Source organism: Bactrocera latifrons, unplaced genomic scaffold (genome assembly GCF_001853355.1).
Source record: "Bactrocera latifrons isolate USDA-ARS-PBARC rearing strain unplaced genomic scaffold, ASM185335v1 scaffold_43, whole genome shotgun sequence".
In the NCBI taxonomy this organism is placed as follows: domain Eukaryota; kingdom Metazoa; phylum Arthropoda; class Insecta; order Diptera; family Tephritidae; genus Bactrocera; species Bactrocera latifrons.
This window is the reverse complement of record NW_017537079.1, coordinates 701616-722895: the sequence shown is the minus strand read 5'-3', so window position 1 is coordinate 722895 and position 21280 is coordinate 701616. Positions and strand designations below refer to the sequence as shown.

The window sequence follows — 21280 nt, the reverse complement described above, 5'->3', positions numbered from 1 at the left end:
GCAGAAAGCCATGAGACCACTATAAAATTTAGATTTTAGTCTACTGTATAAAATGCCAGTAAACAACAGCAACAACTTCAGCGGCAACAACAGCAACTACAAACACCGTAACAACAACAAGAGTAGTACTAACCAAAAAATCCAAAAATCCGAACATTTTTAGTTGCAAGTCAAATATTGATGCAACTGCTGCAACACAGTGTCTTTTCCAGCCTGCACGTCTCGTTTATTGGTTTAACTCTCCGCCGGTTGCAAGTCATATTGATTGTTGTGCAGTTGCCACACACACACGCACACACACTGAAATATTCATAGTTTCAAGCGTCATGTATTTAATAGTGGGCATTTATTACAGAGAAGGGAGTTGAGGTAGAATGTAGAGAGGAGGGCTAAGGATGTGAGGAACAAAGTTGTCTATATGGAGGAGTGGGTGCTAGAGGGGTTTATAGACCATATAGTGCCGCCTATCGATATTTATGTATATTTGCATTTTTTCGGTTACTGTGGCATTGCTGCAACATTGTTGGCAAATCTTTTGTTGCCACATGCCACAAATACACGGAGGTAGTTGTCTAGAAAGTGGAGGCACAAAAGCACAGCAAGTGCAAACAATTGTTGGTTGCTTTGTTGCAAGTGGCATTTGGAGCGTGTATGTATGTATATTTATATATTTGCATGCATGTGTTTCCATGTTGCTACATACTTGTCACATATCAATGAGGATCTACTTCACACTAAACTGCGCAGTGAGCCACCAGCCTCCATTGGAGCAAACTATCAATGCAACCATTCCAACAACTAACCGTTAGTCCAAATTGACCGACTGCGTAGCGCCCTGCCTCAGCTATGAGCTGCCACAACGTCGCCCGTAAGCTCAAAGCCGTCCAAACAACCATTGACAATTCTAAGCCGGCATGTTGCATGGCCAAAGCAAGTGTGCAACACAAGTGCTTCACATGCAACACACACAATGCTGTGGCAAATACACTCAGCATGCAGCACAATCTTTTTCCTGCCGCTACGTGTGGCATGTGTCCACTTTGCATTTTATTGAAAACTTTTGCCAGATTTTTATTTGGTTTTCCAAAACACAAATGTCCAACAACAGTGCGGCCCATCAGTCAGTTTGTCAATCAGCAGGCGTCACTTCGCTTGCTCTCCTCCAGCCTCCATTGCATACTTATGCTCTTCTCTGTTAGCTTTTCATGTAATTTTTTTCTCCTCTTTCTATTGACATTTAAATTTCAAATTTTTCAAATCACCTCTCTTGCTGCGCAGCTTCTGCTTGTTGCTCGTTACTTGCCAACTCGCCACTCGTCACTTCTTTCGCACTTTACCCAAACTGTTTTCTATTTTCATTTATGCTTCGCTGCATTTTTAATGAAATTTTGTATAACTTTAAAATTTTTGTTTAATTGCCACACGGTTGCATGTCTCAATACCCAAAGTGTATGTCGTTATGTGTCCAGTTCTGTGCTGTGATGTTTTGAGTTGTGCAAGTTTCTTCAACCATTCAAACGCTCGTGGTATTGCTGTTGTAAAAGTTTTTCATTACGAAAAAGTAGAGTCTTAGTTGAAATTGAAAGTTTGATCACAATTTTTAATAGTATTTGTGGTGAAGGTGGCTTGTAGGAATAGTTAGTTTCCAAAACGTGTTTAATTCACTTAAAGTCATGAAGTTAAGTAGTTCAAGAGCCTTATTTCAAAGGATTCAAGAGTGCAAGACTCCACCTATCGCAGTTCAATTCAATTAGGTCGCAGAAAAGATTTGAAGACCTTAATCCCTTTCACTAAAGACATAGACGAAGGCAAGGAATGATGTATGGAGCCTTATCCCATACAGCCCATATTTTCAAGATCTGAACTTAACTCAGCTCACTCAGGCCGCTCTGCAGCTCCTCACGTAAATGGAGTCGCTATCCACTAACTTTTCAAATAAAGTGATATTTAGACTAGATAAGAAAGCGATCGCCAGTCTGAATAAGGAGGCGAAGCAAGAAGAAGTTTGGTAATGAATGAAAACAAGACGAAAATATCTCCTGTCAACAAGCAAAGATTCGTCGCACTTGCAACTTGGCTCCTACTGCAATGTTGACAGTCGTAACATCGAAGTCGTAGATGAGTTCGTCTATCTTCTAAGGGTGGTTTATCTTCAGTCTTCAAAGATGGTCGAGAAATCGTTGAAGACATACGTCGTTCTGGATGACCTTCGACCTCTTCAACTGATAAAAGTATTGAAAAAAGGGAAAGATATGGTGGTTGCAAATTGTATGTTGAAGAGAAGGCAAGAGAGCTCGACAGTCGTTTGAATGATTTTGGCGGATATTTTTTGTATGAAACGCGTTCTTGCTCAACTCGTTCCGATAAAGCTAATTTTTTTTTTTTTTTTTCAAAAAGAGTACCGTAAGCAGGTCTTTTTGGACATGTTCGATCGTGCGAATTCCAACCCCACATTCGTGGAGAGCTTTCTAACTCCCACTGCGATGAGTTTGACATGCAAACAAGTCAACAATCATCCGAATGGTAAAAAAAAACGAGGCGAAACCAGAAAAAGCACGCTAAATCCTCTCAAAAATTAAAGAGATTGTTCTTCTTATTCGTGGTTTGACGCATCATAAATTTGTTCCAGAAGAATAGATGGTCAATAGGAAGCTGGAATTGTGGAAGAAGAATTAAGGAATTTTACACGATGCTAGTACATCATCGCATTGAGCCACGATTGTGACCGAATTTAAAGCCAAAAATGCAATGAATACCATCCATCATTCACCAGCTTGGGCTGCGTGTGATTTTTTCTTGTTCTTCAAACTGAAATTTCGTGGAACCTGTTTTAAATCGATCCAAGAAATAATACAAAGTTCGATCAAGGAGCAGAAGGCCATATGAAACCACTGAGGGTAAAAAGAGCTTTTGATTGAGACTGACAAGTATGAAACTTTAAATTTTGATCACTTAAGGGCAAGCTAAATATTATATGTAAGGCGAGTCCTAAGTCACACTGTCCGCCCTTAGTTAAGGAGTTCACAATGTATACAAGGTCAAATCATATGTGAACCATAACAGGCGGCCTATGGAATGAATTTCGAATTGCTTTGTTCTCTTTTTAGTAAAAAAAAAAAAAAACTTCCAAAAAAATGTCCATTCAAAAGTGGTAATTTATAAAGATCATCTGGACCCAGGAAATGAAAAGTAAACATTAATTTAATATTGACAGTATGAAGATTAAGATATATGTAAGAAAATCGTCCAACGACTCATTCCTTGAAGGGTTATCAATAATAACATACTTTAAACTAAGTCTAACACTCAATTGTTCAAATCAATATGATCAAAAATATTTTGGTAAAACGAGAACCGTAATAATGTTCTTTAACAAAAGAAGGGTTCCAACAAAATGCTAGTAAGCTTATGAATACTCACACCTTCTATACTAAATACACCTTGAAACGCCGATTGCTTTTGGAAGGAAAAATATCTATCTCTCTACGCTTAAAGAAAGAGATATTAGTAAGATATTAAAAGATTTCCGTAGCTACAAAAACAAAAACAGATATCGGCGAGGTTTTGCAAAAATTTCTTGAAATCATGAAAGTATGAAAAAGCTCTCATTTTTATACTAAATTAGTGTTTAGTAGAAGTAATAAAGCACCAACATGTGAATTATTCTTCAATTAAACAGGTTAGGTATTTAATTTCATCAAATCCAGCATGTTTGTGGTCGTTCCAACCCTACTTCTTTGGCCGTCATTACTCTCAATCTTCTTTTTTGCAGTTTTATAAAAATACGTTGGATATAGACGTCCGCGGTATAAGTTTTATCATTTACATACATGAAAATTTAAAAACTGAAAACTGAATATCACTTTCAACCCTGGAATTTAATATCAGAACATTTAGTGCCTATAACTAATGCTAGTTGTATAACCTTACCATTCATACCAATTTCCTTGTACGATAAAATTTTAAATATACTTTCAGATACCATCTCATTTTCCTAGATGGCAGCTACTACACAATCATATTTTGCAACTTTTCTAATATTCTTACATATACAACCATAAAACTATTTATATAAAGACATCTATATACACAGTCAGCACTAATTGGCATTTTGCAAAATTTATTAAAGTTTTTACTCCTTTATTTCATGTAGAATAAATCTACTAGTTATATGTAGAACAAATAATTGGAAAAGTCTCAGTTGATAAATACTCATATATACAGAGAATAAACATACCTTCCAATGGCTAATGAAGGGAAAGTTAAAAATTCAGTTGATGAAAATATTAATATTTCTTTCATAATGATTAATTAAATATAAACAGAATTCTTTTGGACGAAAGTTATTGAAACTTCATTAACAAGCAATTTCCAAGGAAACAGTTTACTTTCAAACCCAAATTGAATAAATTCGTGACATAAAGAGTAAGGGAAAGAAAAGTAAAAATATGGAACTACATATGTATATTAAGAGAAAAACAGAGACGATTTTATTCTAGATATAAATGTTCTGCGGTCAAGGACTGACATATTAGTATACCCATAACAATTTCGAGATTTTTCTAGACTACTAATAATAGGTTGTCAAAAAAGTCTTGCGGTATTTTATAACAAACAGATCACTGAAAGGGGAGATAAACGAGCGTATATCTGATGATTAGGACTTAAATCTGAAATTAAATCTCTCGATCCGGACTTTCGGAGAACAAATAATATATATTTTACTTATATAATTTTACTCACCAATAATCTCACAGACCATAAAGACCAAACACAAGATACTAGCGATGATCAGTTTTTTACGAGCCTTCAAATCCACGCCTTCGGTTCGTTGACGATGGCAATGGTCGCGCACTAGAAAAGAAAAATAAAAAGAACGAAAGTTGAAATAAACCGGAAATAAAAACAACTAAAATGTAAACATAATAAAATGTAATAATAATAAAAAAATTAAATTAAAAGCCAACAAAGGCGTAGAAGGTACGAGTCAATAAGCCACTATTATAACCGACAGTGAAACGGTTTTCTACTCGACTCTCACATCTACTTACAGCTGCAAGCGAAAATATTGGTGTTCGTAAAGATCGAAAGAACAGCATAAGAACAACAAGGCGGCAGAAGCCGATAGATTACCGGAACTGACATATCCCACGATTTGAACCTAAGTATGCTGTACCCACTTTGTGAAATAAGCCTCCTTAAAATTGCATATAAGGTTTTATCGAGTATAGTATATGAAAAACTGAACCCCACCTTCAACAAATTGCCCTTCTGGAAAATCTACTATCGACCAGATTTTCACCGTGCGCCAAAAGATCCGTGAAACGAAGATGGCACACATCACTTCTTCGTCGCCTTTAAATCTGCCTTCGACAGCAGGAAAAGGAGCTGCCTCTAAACTGCTATGTCCGGTATCCCCGCAAAGCTAGTACCGCTGTGTAAGCTGACATTGAGCAACTGTAAAAGCACTCCGACCTCTCCGAGCCTTTCGATACCAGCGAGTGTCGTGTGACTTCTTCAATTTATTGGTGGAAAAAAGATACGAGCTGCGGAACTAAATAGAGAAAGTCCAACCTTTTATAAGAGTGTAAAGCTGCTGGCATACACCGATGATGATTTTGATATTATTGACCTTAACATCCGCCCCGTTTGTTTTGCTTTCTCCAGACTGGATAAGAAAGCGAAGCGTATGGGTCTGGTTGGGAAAAAGGACAAGACGAAATATCTCCTGTCGTCGAATAAATATCGCATTTGTATCTTAGCTAACACGTTAGTGTTTACAGTCATTGAAGTCACAGATAAATTCATCTATCTTGGAATAAGCATGAACACCAACAAAAACCAACGTAGCGTACCGACTTCGGAAGGAGTGCGCACAAAGACCAAACTCTACAAGTCCCTCATCATTCTCGTCCAACTATATGGGGCGGAGTCATGGACCATGACACCATCTGATGAGTAGACCTTAGGAGTGTTCGAGAGTGTTCGGGAGATAAGTTTTCGGTAGATTTATGATCCTTTGGGCCATGGTAACGGCCTGTACTGAAGTCGATTAAACAATTAGCTGCACGAGATATAAGGAAACTTTGACATAGTTGAACGACAGACAGCGGCTGTGGTAGCTAGATAATGTTGTCCGGATGGAAAAAAAAAACACTTCATCATTAAAGGTTTTACATTCAATACCCGCTGGTGGAAACCGAGGAGGAAGAAACATCCAATCCAAAGTGCTTCTCCGCACACATTCTAATTTCATAACCGAGAAAAATCTAATTTTAATGTAGCAAATATACCTCAAGACTATAAATTCATCGAACAATTTTCCTTCTGAAGCGCATAAATTTTGCAAAACAGTTCAAACAACGCACAGCGCTTAAAACCATCCGCCATAACGACTTTTCAATTCAAAATGAATTATAGCCAAGCAACCTGAAGCGAGCTCACTCTCGGCTAGAATGGCAAAGGCAGCGTTGGCGGCAGCGCGTACACCATATGCAAATAATAACCCGACAAAGTAGCGGAAAGCGCAATCGAACGTTAACGGCGCACAGAGGTGCTTTGGAAAGTATTTATGTACTTTCCAAAGCACATATACATATATATAAATAAAGAGATATATGGATCAACGTGCCAGTACCAGCCGATTGATTGTCACTTTTTTGCCGCCTGAAAGTCGATTAAATTCTTTATTGCATTTGCTGCAGTTGCCTCAGCTCCAGAGTCACCACTCTCAGCCATCTTTCTGCACCTCTGAAGTCCACTGCCGTACTCCGCTGCAAATCGAGCCAACAGCACGACTGCCACGCGACACCAATTTTCCAGTGCTGACAATGTGCCAACTGCTTTTTGAGTGGAGCAAATTTTTTTCAAAAAATAGTTTAAAGAAATTTCAAAAAAAAAAAAATCACAAAACAGAATAAAATAAATGAAAAAATTTAATTCGCCAACTTTTATTTGTCTTTTCGAATTTTACTTTTGAAATTGTATTCCTTCCTTCATTTGGCTTATTGCACTTTTTTGTAAAATTTTTCTCCAAATAAGTACACAAGCATCTACTATATAAATATAGTATATATATGTATATGTGTGTGTGCGTCTTTCGCATACTTTTTCAATTTCGCCACGCAATGCAAACAGTTTTTTCGCGTCCTCGTATTTCTGTGCGACATTTGCATGCTAAATGTTTGTGTGCGTCGCTCGTAGCTCAGCCAAGAAGCCGAGAAGCCGTGCGCTTTCGGCGGCGATCAACGCAAAATTAAATTCCTTTCAACTTCATTTCGCTACTTTCTTTCTCAAGTTCCTTTTTTTTCAAATATTCGATGACTTTTTGTTAGCAACGCTCTTTCTTCGCGTTTTTTATACACTACGCAACATGTAGAAAGTTTATAGTTATTTTACTTGAGAAGTTGTCGGCATATTCATACATTCGATTATCTGGGCTTAATTAGTGGTGAATTGACGAAAATCCTTAGTTTTACCGGACTTGATATACTTTCCCAAAAATGGAGCAAATAAACAGCAAGGAAGTTGAAATTAATTTCCGTCGACTAATTTGATCTTGACTTGATTGTGTACAAAAATAAACGCGATAGGTTAAAAATTACAACCGGCTACTGAAGAAAACTTTTTTGTTTGTGACCTGGTAGGAGTTTAAATTCATAACTGTCGACTAGTTTTTTCCTCTAATGCACCTGCCCAAAAATAAACGCATTTAGAAAAAAATTAGAACTCTCGTATATAATTTTTTTTTATAAGTTACTAGGGACAAAATCTTATGTATTGAGGTGAACTTCTTAACTCTCGGCTCATTTTACTATCACATTCACGTATTCAAGAATGAACGCATTCGATTGAAAGCTAGACCTAGCATGCATAGATCAATTTATTTTCTAGTGAGCTACAAAGGACAAATTCGTAAGTAATGAGGTGAAATTCATAACTGTCGACTAATTTTGCCATCATATGCACGTGCACAAAAATGAACGCATTCGACTGAAAACTAGACCCAGCATTCATAGATCAATTTATTTTCTAGTGAGCTACAAAGGACAAATTCGTAAGTATTGAGGTGAAAATCATTACTGTCGACTAATTTGTCTATTATATGCACGTGCTCAAAAATGAACGCATTCGGGTGAAAATTAGACCTATCTGTAATAGAACAATTTGTTCAATTATGAGCGAATAGCGAAAAATTCGTAAGTATTGAAGTGAAATTCAGAACTGTCGACTAATTTTTCTATTATATGCACGTGTTCAAAAATGAACGCATTCGGGTGAAAATTAGACCTAGCTGTCATAGATCAAATTATTTGTTCATGAGCTAGTAGAAACATTTTCAAAGGTATCGAGTTGAAATTTATAACTGTCGACTAATTTCGTCATGGCTTGGTTTTCCATGAAAATCAATGCACTCAGATCAAAATTACACCTTGCCCTCTAAAAACCTTTAGACTTTTGATAGGTGCAAATAATCATTTAAGAAGCTGAAATCTTTTATTGTCGACTATTTTTGTAAGAGTTTTGTTCTGCCGAATAATGGTTATGACTAAATGATACCCAAGCCAGGCTGTCATATTACATTTTATTATTTGAACCTATTGCAAGTATAAATATTAAGCACCGACGTTGAAACCCAGTATTGTCTAGTAATTTCGTCTACAAATAAATATGTCGAGAAATGGTTGGGACCGGATAAATTTCACAAAGCACCCATATAAATTTTTATACTATGGTCGTCTGGTAAGAAAAACAGAAAAATATTTTTTTTTAAATTAGATGCTGTCAACTCATTTCAGCACCTCTTATAAATAAGCTCACCCTTACATAAATGTTCAAAAGGTTGATTGCCTCGAACTGCAGTACTTAAACTTTAAGATTCTCGGCATTGTTTATTTCGAACATTTTCTCTTACTTTACCCAAACTTTCTTAAATAATCGTTCTTCTAGCCGACTTCAACACTGTTTGCTCTGCACTCGCTGTCGTCAAAGTGCCCGTTATTAGGTTAAATTCTACCTCAACCTCCCTACTCGTACACAGTTAATTCCGCAAACACTCAAGCATTCTGTCCTAGCACACGCCAGTACACATATATTGCTACACGTAGCTTGATCGGCCTGTCTGTTGCATCCCAGAACTTCCATTCAGTCAATTTTTGGGTTACAGTGCAAATTTTAATTGATTCTCCCTTTTAACTAGTTCGCTTCCACTTTGCTACACTTGAAAAGATATATCTACACAACAACAACAGTAGCAAACAATATCCAACAAATAAAATAAATAAGAAATTAACGGTTAAAAACTGTTGCTAGCTCGGCTACAGGTGCTCCACGTACGAACAACAACCAAAAGCAGGCTTATAAGAACACTCTCCCACTCCCGCGGTCCCCAACACGACGTTCGTGCTTGCGCGGAAAAAGGTGGCGCCTGAAAAGGTAAAATTAAATCAATTTCGTTCGCAGTTGTTGAAGTCTTTCGTTTTTGTATTTTTTCTTTGAATACAATCGGCATCGCACGAGGGCCACGCGAGCAAGCAGTCATGTGTAAGCGGCCAGGCTGTAACAATTGAAGCTATTAGTTTAACTCCTCGATTTATTTATTTTTTTTTAATTTTTATTGCAACTCTCTTATTTTTTCATTACTAAATTTTTGGGGAATCAAACTGCGGAGCGCCTGCGAAACTGCTCGCTTCATGAGTAATTGTTGTGGCTGCAATGTGGCGCATACTCGCTTTTTGTATGGGGCTTATATTCGTTTTAGTTGATATAATGTTACATGAGGTTGAATTCAAATAAATTGTTCCCGAATGGTAAGATTTAAGTTAAGTGAATGGAAAAATTATAAGCAAATGAGTTTTTTGGATGGATGAGCCTTTAGGTATTCAACTCAATTCAAGAATCAATCACGTTCTGGAAGGAATGTGCACTTCGCTCAATTTATGGTAACCATATTCGGCCTACTACTCACATCACCATCACCCATCTTGTGGCCCAACATTCATTGTTGGATAATATTCGACCGAATGGAACAGGTCCAGCAAAAGCGACTTGGCGCATTTTACATCGAGTTTTTAAATTGAGAGCGTACAAATTAAAGCTTGTGCAAGAACAGAAGCTGCTCGACTTTTACAAGCGACATCGCTTCGCTTTATAGGCTCTTGCGATTAAGCCTATTTCTGGTCAACGAATATATAAATTAACAAAATTGCCGCATTTTGGACAATGAGCAACCTGAAAAGGTTCAAGAGCTGCCAGAAATCCAGAAAAAACAATGGTTTGATGTGGTTTGGATTGGACTTAACGGATGGACCATATGACACATAGAAGCGGACAACATTTGAAAGAGATAATCTTCAAAAATAAATACCAAAGAATATTTTTTCGAATGATAATAAGCATTCCTCATTAAATTTGAAGTTTTTGTGTTTTTTCTTTGAAAAAGTATGAAACTTCGAAATGGATTAAAAGGCTAATTGCATTTCTATGTAAGCCCATTGAATATTAAAAGCAATAACCTCTACAGGAAAAACTAATGGTTCTGATTGAAAAATGTCAAGAAGGGAAGAAACAAAGAAGATCTTTCTCGAACAGAAACACTTGTGTTACCAGCGTGTCCAATATGTTACATGCCCATAAATAGGCGGTATAAGTACCTACACAAGACTCAATATTTATCTCATTATATACGAATAAGCAGAAAGCAGGTACAAAAAGACAGTCAACCAAAATTAGGTCCAATTCATTCGACATTAAAACTGTTGAAAGATTTGAACATGGAATGACGCAATTCTGGCATTTCTTTTATCTGCTAATGAAGGCTTAATAAAGCTAAAGTATATAATATTAAAGAATTGAATGGTCGAACTGGATTTTAAAGCGAAGTTCACAAATTAAAAATATAGTTTTGAGAAATCCGCGTGGTACGCCAGCGATACTTCTATTTTTATCAAATGGCCTAAATAGTAGTCTTCTAACACAGAAGTGAAGTAATTGAGCAATTAACCATCCTTTGTTCGATTAAAGCACTAATTTATATAGATATACCATACAATTTAAAAACCTTACTTCACTACATTAATTTTTAATGGAATTCAAATCGAAAGAAAAAACTGCAGGTTGCTGTCCACACTGTAAATTTGGTTGTGGGCAATGATAAAATAGCATTCAGCTGATGATCATTTATTACAAAAAATAGAAAAAGAAGAATACAAGAAAGCATAACAGCTAATCGTTACTCGAATAGCTGTACGAAGGACCTATAAGTCGAATAATCAAAGGTCGATAACTCAAGTTCAGTCTAAATGTATAGCTCGAGCTTTTCTGGAATTGCAAAAGTTGTAACATCAAATCGAATGTTAACTGAAAACCCAGTATATTTTTAATGTTCCTTAAGGCAGTAAAGGACTTCAAATGGCGGCGGCTTCTGATTTTCCTAAGAGAAATTCTAAGTTGGTGTTCTATTCAAAAATGTATTGAATATATGGAGATTACTGATTTCCCTTGGAGATATTTGAATTTGGTTTTCTACTCAAAAATGCATGGGACATATCAGGACCACCTCAACAGGTGATGGCAAACTTACAAACGTATTTTTCCAAGAAAAAGCATATATAAATAATTTAGTGAGCCTTTCGGAATCGGCTGCATTCCAGTAAGCCCTTTCAATATGTAGCTAACATTAAGGCACACACCAGGGTCACGGTGCCAACCTCAAGTAAATTCTATTCTAAAGCACACACCTCAAATGGGAGGAGAAACTCAATTAAGCATCTAATCAAGGTGTAAGCACTAATTATATGTATTAAATATATTTATATAATTTTTACTAACTTTACCTAACGTATAAACTACCTAGCCTAGCTTTAAAACTAAAACATAGCAATATGAGAGTCTACTCATGTATTATCCCCAAATTTCATTATTTCTTATTTAAATCTAATTAATTTTGCATATCTAATAAATTATCTTGATTAAAATGTTAATTATATCGAAGGAATTTGTAATCCCTCATCATTATAATTAATTTATGTAAATGATGTGTGACAACATGTAATTGCACTACTTAAAATAAATTACAAATTCCAGAAAAACCCGGAAATTTATCTCAAGCACGTAAATAAATGTGATAAAGCAGATCAAAATAAATTGTGACGGCAAAAAAATGTATAAGCCAATGCACGTGCCGAGATATGTTACACATACATACATATGGTCGATATTTATAGCCGACATCTACGTATTTAATTATAATAATTAAATTGGTTCAAATTACTGCGCGATAACTACACACCTGTAATTTTTTACGCCTACGCAGTACAACAAAACAAAGTGGGTATTCATAATTAGCTACTTAAATCTGTGAGATACATTTGTAAAACATATGTTCATAAATACTGTGTATGCGTACATATGTACATACATATAGTACGAGCGTGTTAACTAGTGAATAATAGTGCAAAGAAAACTGTTTGAAAAACGTTAGAATGATAAGCCTAGTTAAACGTATTTTTGGTATTGTTCAAATATATGTATTTATATTACTTTTACTCAAATTTTTGGAATATCTGAAAACCTAAATTTAAGTGGCAACACTGCTCCAAAAATGTCTACATTAATTTCTAGTAGTGTACAATAATGAATATTCCATTTTTTATCTCAAATATACGAATATCTACACTTAAAACAAAATTAAATTTTTGAAGGTGGCAACACTGCTCAAAATCTTTTCTTCATAAATTTTCAGTATTTTTCAAAATTATTATTTTTTATTTGTTATCTTAAATATACAAATATCTACCACTTAAAAGAAACTAAATTTTTGAAAGGTGGCAACACCGCTCAAAAAAATGTCTGCATTATTTTTTAGTATTGTTCAAAAGTGTATATATCATTTATTATCTCTGAAATACAAATATCTACACTTTAAAACTAAACTAAATTTTAGAAGATGGCAACTCTGGTCAAAATCTTCTACATTAACTTTTAGTATTGTTTCCAATTTATATTCTAACTGTTACCCAAAATATAAAAACTTTTACCAATTTTAAAAAACTAAAATTTTTCTGAAGGTGGCAACACTCCTTCAAAAAATGTTCTACATTCAAATATTTTTATGCCTCTTCAGTTAATAATTATGATAAAATATTTTATTAATTTAAATTATTTTAAAAAAAATGCGGCAGGTGCCCTGCTGGTGGATTCTTGTTACATATAGCATATAACCCAAAATTTATTTATTTTATTTTTTCTACGAAATCAGTATGTTTAAGTTAATGTTCAATTACTTTTCAAAGTCAGTTATGTAAATGTGGCAACCCTAGTCGTAAAGTGACAATATGTCTACTGTCGATTGTAAAGTAGAATTTAATTAATTAATTTGTAGATTTAGATGCGGAATTTCGTACTACGTTTTCGAATATGTGGCAACTCTATATGCCAATTTTTAATTTTATTAAAAAATATTATAGTTTAATGGGTTTAAAAAAATGGATGTTTTTATATTTCTTTATTAAATTCTTCACCACCTCAAAAATATTGTTCTAAATTGTGAATTTTGATCCGAGTAAAAGCTTCGGAGATACAGCCTGGAGAACTTGTGCGCTCGAGGCCTGCGGCTAGCTAGCGAAAATTTTAATAGAATATTTAATTTTTATATGAGAAAAAAATTGCTTAACAAAGGGCCGAGGAAACACATATGATATAAACAAAGGTTATTCTCGATATCCGGTCAATACATATTCAGTCGGATATGAATACTGTCAGTAGGCCCAATGTTCCAGGTTATTGGAGCTAACAATGGCAATGGCAATGTCTACAATTATTCTAGTCAACAGCTGAAGATAGACTTCTGTGGAAAAAAATACAACTTCTAATAAGATAAATATAATTATTCCTCTACATAATTATAATGATGCAGGCAGTGGGTGTATGGCTTGGAATGTTTTTTCGCGAGAGACATCCCGCCATCAATGATTAACTTCTTCTGATCCCTCAAAAGGTGAACCAGGAACAGGAGAAATCTCCTTTGTAGCAATCCATACATAAAAGCAAAATGACTATAATTCAGTCTTTCAGGCCAAAATTGTTGGGTTTCTCTTCGCACTGCATAATATGATGTAAGAAGGTAATAACTAAGCTTTCGGTTAGAAACATTGTTATATAGGATTAGAGGGAAAGTTGTGTAGACTCGTTCGGTGGCAACGGAGAATGCAGTTCCTTTTAGCACCTTGAAGAGAGAAGTTGAAACAATTGCCTCTAGAGGAATACCTCATGTCTTGGAACACCAAATGTTTTGGAAAACCAAATGTTTTGGAACAACTCATGTCTTGTAACAGACACAGGGTACACATCCAATAGTATTTTGGGGTAGTTTTGATAGTGAATAGACACAAAAGCTTAACAAAGATGGAATTCAGCAACATTATGGCTGCCATCACAAGGCATCTACTTCTACACTGCAATCTTCAGGGAACAGAACATTTCCTTTATGAATGCGCAGCCTTCAATTGGCTGAGACCGGATATCCTTAATGATTTCTAATGTTTCAACTTAAAAGATAGTGGGGAACTCATTGTCTTCCAAAGCATTCAAAACATCTAATTAAAAATCGAAGTACCATATAATGAAATGAATGAATTCAAAGCAAATCATTAATTGCCCATATAATTTTCACATGTGTAGGTAGTTAATCAAAAAAAAATCTTAACAATTGCTCAAAGTAACAATTAAATTCGCTGTGTTGTTGCTGTATTACCACTTTTTTCATATCAACACTGCTGAGCCGAACTAATTAAGCGGGGCCCAGCTGTGCTGTTAACCCGTTGCCAGCCTTCGGGGTCACATTTAACACGCTTAACAAGCGTCACTCTGTGGCGAGCGCATTTATACACGAGTTGTTAATTTTTTACCATTATTGCTTAAGAGAACACTTCACAAAAAATATGCGTATGCAAAAAACCATGTTGCACCAAAAAAGCAGCACCAACAACAAACAGCAATGTTACAACGAAATTAATTTATAGTGCAGCAGAGTCAGTGCAACATGAAAACAATTTCAATGCTGCAAGTAAAATTTATGAATACAAACAGCGAAATGCCAAAAAAAAAAAATTACAAAAAAAGGGGATAGACGCTGTGCAGCGAATCCGTGGCAACCGAAAATATTTATAATAACATACAAACACTCGTGTGTAGGTAAATAGCAACTGTACTCTAGTTGATGCAGGTGCATTGTTGCGAAAGTCACTCTGAGTCGCAGGGAAGCTGGGAATATGTAGAGGTCCAAATAGGGTCAGCTTGAAATTCTCTCCACCTTAAATTGTATTCCTAAAAACTTCGACCACTGCTTCCAGAATTTACTTCTTTTGGCTCTTTCTTCGCTCACACACCGACGTGGGAAATGTATATGGGGAGAAAATGCTGGAAAAGAGGCGCAGTGAACTTTTTCAAGGAAAGATCGCTGTTTGGGGCGAAGGTTTAAGGGGGGAGTATTTTGTAAAGAGCTCTTCGTCAAGCTTGGTTTTATGCTTCCGGACAACTGTGGTCTCTTTCACGCAGAAGTCGCTGCTACTAAAGTATAAGTCAACCTACTACAACTTCTTTTAAGGAGGACATTAGGGCGGCAATGGGAACGAGTTGGGTCGATGTTATCATCTTGCGTTCTAGCACTAAACCTATAGATAACCCATTCACTTAGCAGGCGTTGATTAGCGATCGTCCTCAGTGCGACTGTAGGAATCTTCTGACGCACATTAAAACATAGGAGATCTCTTCCTGCGACAATCAGACAATTCTTACTGGACATTGTGCAATAGTCAATGCAAACTGTCAAAGTTGTTTGAAAGAAGGTGAGGTGGAAGCATCCAAGAAGTTTATCCTCCATTGTCCAGCTTTTGCAAGAATAAAGTGAAAAAGGTCGCCAATCATATCTTCTGACCAAAACTGACATTAGCCGCATCACCAAATTTGTGATCGGCTCAGGGAGTTCGTCGCTTCCACTATGTTCCTTTATGAGTGGCCTTTTAACCCAACCTAACTCTAATTATAAAATCATAAAAACAGTGCAAATTGAGTCAAGAGGTTTTCTAAATACAGGCAGGAGTCTTAGAAGTATAGTTTATGAACTTTTACAACAGGGATTATCTAGACGAAAGCATTGACGTCAAAAAGTGTGGAGTGAAAATACTTCCAAACCGTTTTTTTAGTGATATATAAGAATTAGTGCTCCCACAAGACTAATAAAAATAATTCAGAATTAGACCTTTGGTCTTGAACGTCCAAACGTATGCATCCAGTCTGACATCAGAGTTGCAATCGCCTTCGAAGCCAGATTGAGGTTAGACACTTCTTACTAGAAGGGGTTTCCTAATTTATGTAGAAGTGTAATGAACTTCTAATAAAACAGAAGCAGATTCCATTTCTGAACTATGACAAATAATGTATACCACAATGATGGGTCTGCAATCGGCGCTATCAAAACTTTGTCTTACAACCAAATGAATTATAAAGATCAAGAGAAGCATTGCCCAAATTCTTCTCACCACTGTACTTAGACGCCGTGTGGCATGTTTGTATACATTTAACAACAACAACAACAACAAAAGCTCTGTTCGTCCCAACACTAGCAAAGAAAAATCGCCAAACAAAGCGAAATTATGGCACAACAAGCGCAGAAACGGAGTAGCCGCCATTAAGGGTCACCTCAGAAAAAATTATGTACTGTGGTCATGTGGAAAAAAATGCAACGGTGAGATGGATCAACAGCATTAACAAGAACAACGACACTCAGTAGCCGCCAACCGACAGCCGCCAGGCAGCAGCCACGAGCCACCAGTAGAAACAACACTAAAATCCACAAACAACAACAAAAGCTACACGGCTTAACACTTGACAATACAACACGCGGTCACAAGCGAGGCAACATCACACTCGCACACAAACATATGTAGAAGCATATATCACAGCACCGGAAGCGCTCCGCCGAGGCGACATCGGCAGTGGCAGGGAAAATGTCGCTTGTTTTTTGGCATGTTCAAAGTAAAATTTCATGTACGACGCGTACAACCAGGTTCCACAGCTGCAAGTATGCATGCCAAGAGTGGTGGCAATCGAAACCGAAAAAACAAAAAAAAAAAAAAAATGTGTTGCATAAATGCAACAGTGTTAATAAATAAAGTGGCTCATAGGCGCAGCTTTGTTTTGAGCAATTTAAATATTATCACATTGTTATTATTTTAATTGCTTAACCCCTTTTTTTTTTTTTTTTTTTTTTTTTTTTTTTTTTTTTTTTTTTTTTTTTTTTGCTAATTAGAGAAAATATTTTTGTAGCTAAGATAACCTCTGGCTTTGTAAACGAGCTTAAAGCATCACACGATAGTACAACGGTGAATGGTCCTTATCGGAAAACTTTCTCTCTAGCTCTTTCTCTTCCTATGTATAGCTCTATTGGACATTCACTTTCCGAATTCACTTTCCGAATTAATGTTGTAAGCCCTCCTATCAATTCTCGAAATATCCAAGAGAAAAAACTTTCACGACATGAGTTAATAATCCTTCACATCGCATGGGTGTGTACTGCGTTTAGTCAGTGAATGGGATACATATGTAAGTCTCACAATGGATTTAACTGAAACGTGTCAATACAAACTACGAATTAAAAAAAAAAAATCATCAACTTTAACCGGAAAAAGCATTTTCTGAGAACATGGAAACGAGGCTGTGAATAAAAAACAAATATTTCTTGTACAAAAAGTCGGGTCCGGGACCAGCTTTGGAATTCGTGTCCTTCTAGGTCATCTCCAAAATTTATTCTCAAATTTTTTTTAAGCGTCTAACATCCATATTGTTAGCTTTATTGTTAGTAAGTTTTCTTTATTAGAAAACTGTCGACTATCTATCGACAAGCTTTGCTGATTTCGCCTTTAATAAAACACTTGAAGGTCTTAGTGGATTTTGAAGTTGCTTACATACTATGGAGCACTTACAATGCTTCTTAAAATCTTAGAATGGTATCTTTGGAGGGTTTCAATGTTGGATGTACGCACCGTACCCCATGACGGCATTGCATACTTTTGGCTGTTTTTCCTCTTATAATAGTAGAGTTGCCGATTTTTTTTTTAAATATTGTGGATTCTTGAAGTTTTTCCATTTTCAAAATAGAAGTCTTGAAAAAAAACATTTCTCAGATATAAATCACTGTTAGAATAATTTTTCTTTATTTAAATACGGTTGTCATTTTTAAAAATATAGTGGACTCTTGGTCCTCTTAAGCTTACAAAGCGGAAGGTTCGAAGAAAATACAATTGCTAGACACTATCACAATTATTATTATTATTATTATTATTATTTTTTTTTTTTTTTTGAACAAGGTTACCACCTTAAAATTATAGTGGATTCGTTTGTTGATTTCCACATTGCTAGAACATATAATAAAAGAAGTTTTTAAACGGTTATCACCTTTTAAAATGTAGAGGATACTTGAAATTATACGATTCAAAGACATATTGCATAAATACAGTTAGAAAAATAAAGCGAAAGCTTGAAAAAAAACATATTGCTCATATATTTCTATTCTTAGAATAATATAATCTCTAATATTTCTTTTGAAATAAATTTTTCATACGGTTGTCATTGCTGGATTCTTAATCATTATTAATTTACAAATGGAAATATTCCAAAAACACATTGCTCTTATATTTCTATTTTGGAATATTTTTTCTATGGTTGCCACCCTTACAAATATACTGGATTCTTAATCATTACTGATTCACAAAGAAAAAGCTTCGAAAAACCCATATCTTGAATCTATATTTTAATTTACAAATAGGGTGGATTCTTGATCTTTAGTAATAGCAAAAATGTAAACTTCCAAAAAGACCATTGCATCTATAGAAAAAATTAAGACTATTAGAAGATATTATTAATAAAGTTGGCATCCGTAAAGATTCACTGGTTTTACGCACTTTTACAATTTAACAGAGGAAAGTAAAGAAAAAACGATAGCAAATATCTACACCGTAAGGATATTTCTTAAATAGAGTTGGCACCTATACATTCCATTGTTCTATTTATTTCAATTTACAGAAAAAGACACATTGCTGAAATCTATAACGTTAGAATATTTATATAAAAGGGTTGCCAAAGTGAAACAATGGTGGATTTTTGAACTTTTCATTTGACTATTTTTTAGTAAGATTGCCATCTGTAAAAATAAATGTTTTTTTAATTCCCAAGAGGAAAATACTAAGAATAATTATAGCTGAATAATTTTTAAATAGGGTTGCCAATTAAAAGTATAGCGGATTCAATTAACAATTTTTTACTTTTAGGGTTGCCACCTATGAGAATGATTCTTTTTTTTACAATTTGCAAGAAACAAATAACCAAAAATAACCATAATTGGAATATTTCTTACATAGAGTGGCCAAGTTTAAGTTATTACATATTCGTAACCTAAAAACATTTTTGCTACAATTAAAAAAATTTTTTTTTTGTTTTTTTTTTTTGTTTTTTTGTTTGTCACGTTGTTGGTGATATGCATATAAACTGTTTTCAGAAATTTTTGAGGAAAAAAAATTATAAAATTAAAAATTTTAATTATTTATTAAATCATAAATTTTTTTTTCTACAATTTACCTGCTTTCGCCACGTGGCCGTTCAAGTCAATGCGAATTTCCATAGTTTATTTTCAGTAATTTTGTTAAATATACATATGTAAAATAGCAGTAAGTTAACAAAAAAAATAACTTCAAACAATAAAAATTGCCAACACACAGTTTTCTATGAAAGAAAGTATTTGAAATATTTTTTTAAAATTATTTCCTATATTTTTACACAAAATCTATTACTATTGTTGTAGTACACTACAAAAAACAGCAATAAAGCTATTTTCCAAGCAATTAGTTAGACAATTTTGTTATTAACTAAATTATTTATGAACTTAACTGCTGTAACAACAGCAACAACACGCACTATCGCCACAACTACACAACGCGCTGACGCGGAACATTTGCCCACTGGCATTTTTATTGCAAGCTATACGTTTTTATTTTGTGAGCACTTTTTTTAATCTTCAACACATGTTTGTTGGTGTAAATAAATCAGCAATTGTCAGTGAAATAGAAAACTATAATTAATTTAATTTGTTTGACGAACGCGCGTGCGCGCCCGCACAAAGCGCTCCAACTACCGAACCTGTCAGTACAACAACAACAATACACAGAACGTTTAACGTAAAAAGGTAAACGCTGTTAACACTGCCGAATATTTGCCTTAGAATGCGCCAACAACGAAGCGCGAACTGCAACTGTGGATGGGCCAAGCACTGTCGCCGGTCAATAGCCCATCGAACGCGGCACAAGTGGCAATAAAACGTATAAGTGAGTGCAAATAATATGCTTTTAAGTTGTTTAATGTTGTTGTTATTTGTATTGTGCTAACAAATTTGTGTTGATCGCGATCGAATTGTTAGTGTTGTTGCTGTTGTAGGCAGCAACGACTGATTGTCATCTGTTGACGTTCCAAGTCATTGCTAACTTCTACGCGTTTATTTGAGCGAGTGGACAAGGGTTGTGAGCATTTTTTGCACCTACTTATAGTATTTACGTTTATAAAAGTTCAGCGAATGATTCCTGTTCATTAAATGCATTACTTTCTCAGTGCTCATCTGATTATAAGTGATATGTGTATGATCTTGGATTTGGCTTTGGCGTAAAATCATCATGTTTCATTCGAGATGAGTGAGTGAACCATTTCGTGTGGTACTTAAGTAAGCCGAAGGTTGTAGGCTAAGTAATATAATATATGGCATCTTATCTTCTCATGGAGAGTGAGAGCAGTATTGGCATTAAACTAATTGCTTGCAACTAATAAAATGGACAAAATTCATAATCATGTTTAGCGCTTCGTCCATAGATGTTTGACCTCACAAGGGCCAACAAATTGAAGTCTCTCTCTATTTTGATCTCTATTTCTTCGTCTTTATACGGATAATAGCCCATACACTTCAGATTAAAGTCCCTATTCCAATTAAAGCTAAATACCTATGCCGGAAATCCTGAAAGGCATTAATGAATATGTAAAAATTCGTCAATCCATTTTTGACCWAAATTTGCTTGGTTTATGTATACATAGTTACACTTATGGTACGAAGCAAACAATAGTAGACGTAACAAGTAAGGAAGCGCTAAGTTCGGGTGCCACCGAACATTTTATACTCTCGCATGATAAAGTGATAATCGAGATTTCAGGCGTGGTTGTGAACCGATTTCACCCATATTTGGTA

At 35.2% G+C, this 21280-nt stretch overlaps 1 protein-coding gene across 2 annotated transcripts in view; it reads right to left on the bottom strand.

The window, feature by feature from the left end:
- Positions 1 to 21280, bottom strand: part of LOC108972804 (zinc transporter 2) — a 137591-nt gene that overhangs the window by 71653 nt on the left and 44658 nt on the right. Inside the window, exons 1-2 of one of the 2 annotated variants that reach the window (XM_018939627.1) lie at positions 19633 to 19809; positions 4744 to 4854 (exon numbers count right to left, since the gene is read on the bottom strand). In XM_018939627.1, the coding sequence (XP_018795172.1) occupies positions 4744 to 4854; positions 19633 to 19675 (154 nt within the window). In that variant the 5' untranslated portion in view covers positions 19676 to 19809. Of the gene's footprint in view, positions 1 to 4743; positions 4855 to 19632; positions 19810 to 21280 lie in introns of those variants that run through there. The other variant, XM_018939626.1, reaches the window with a different exon arrangement.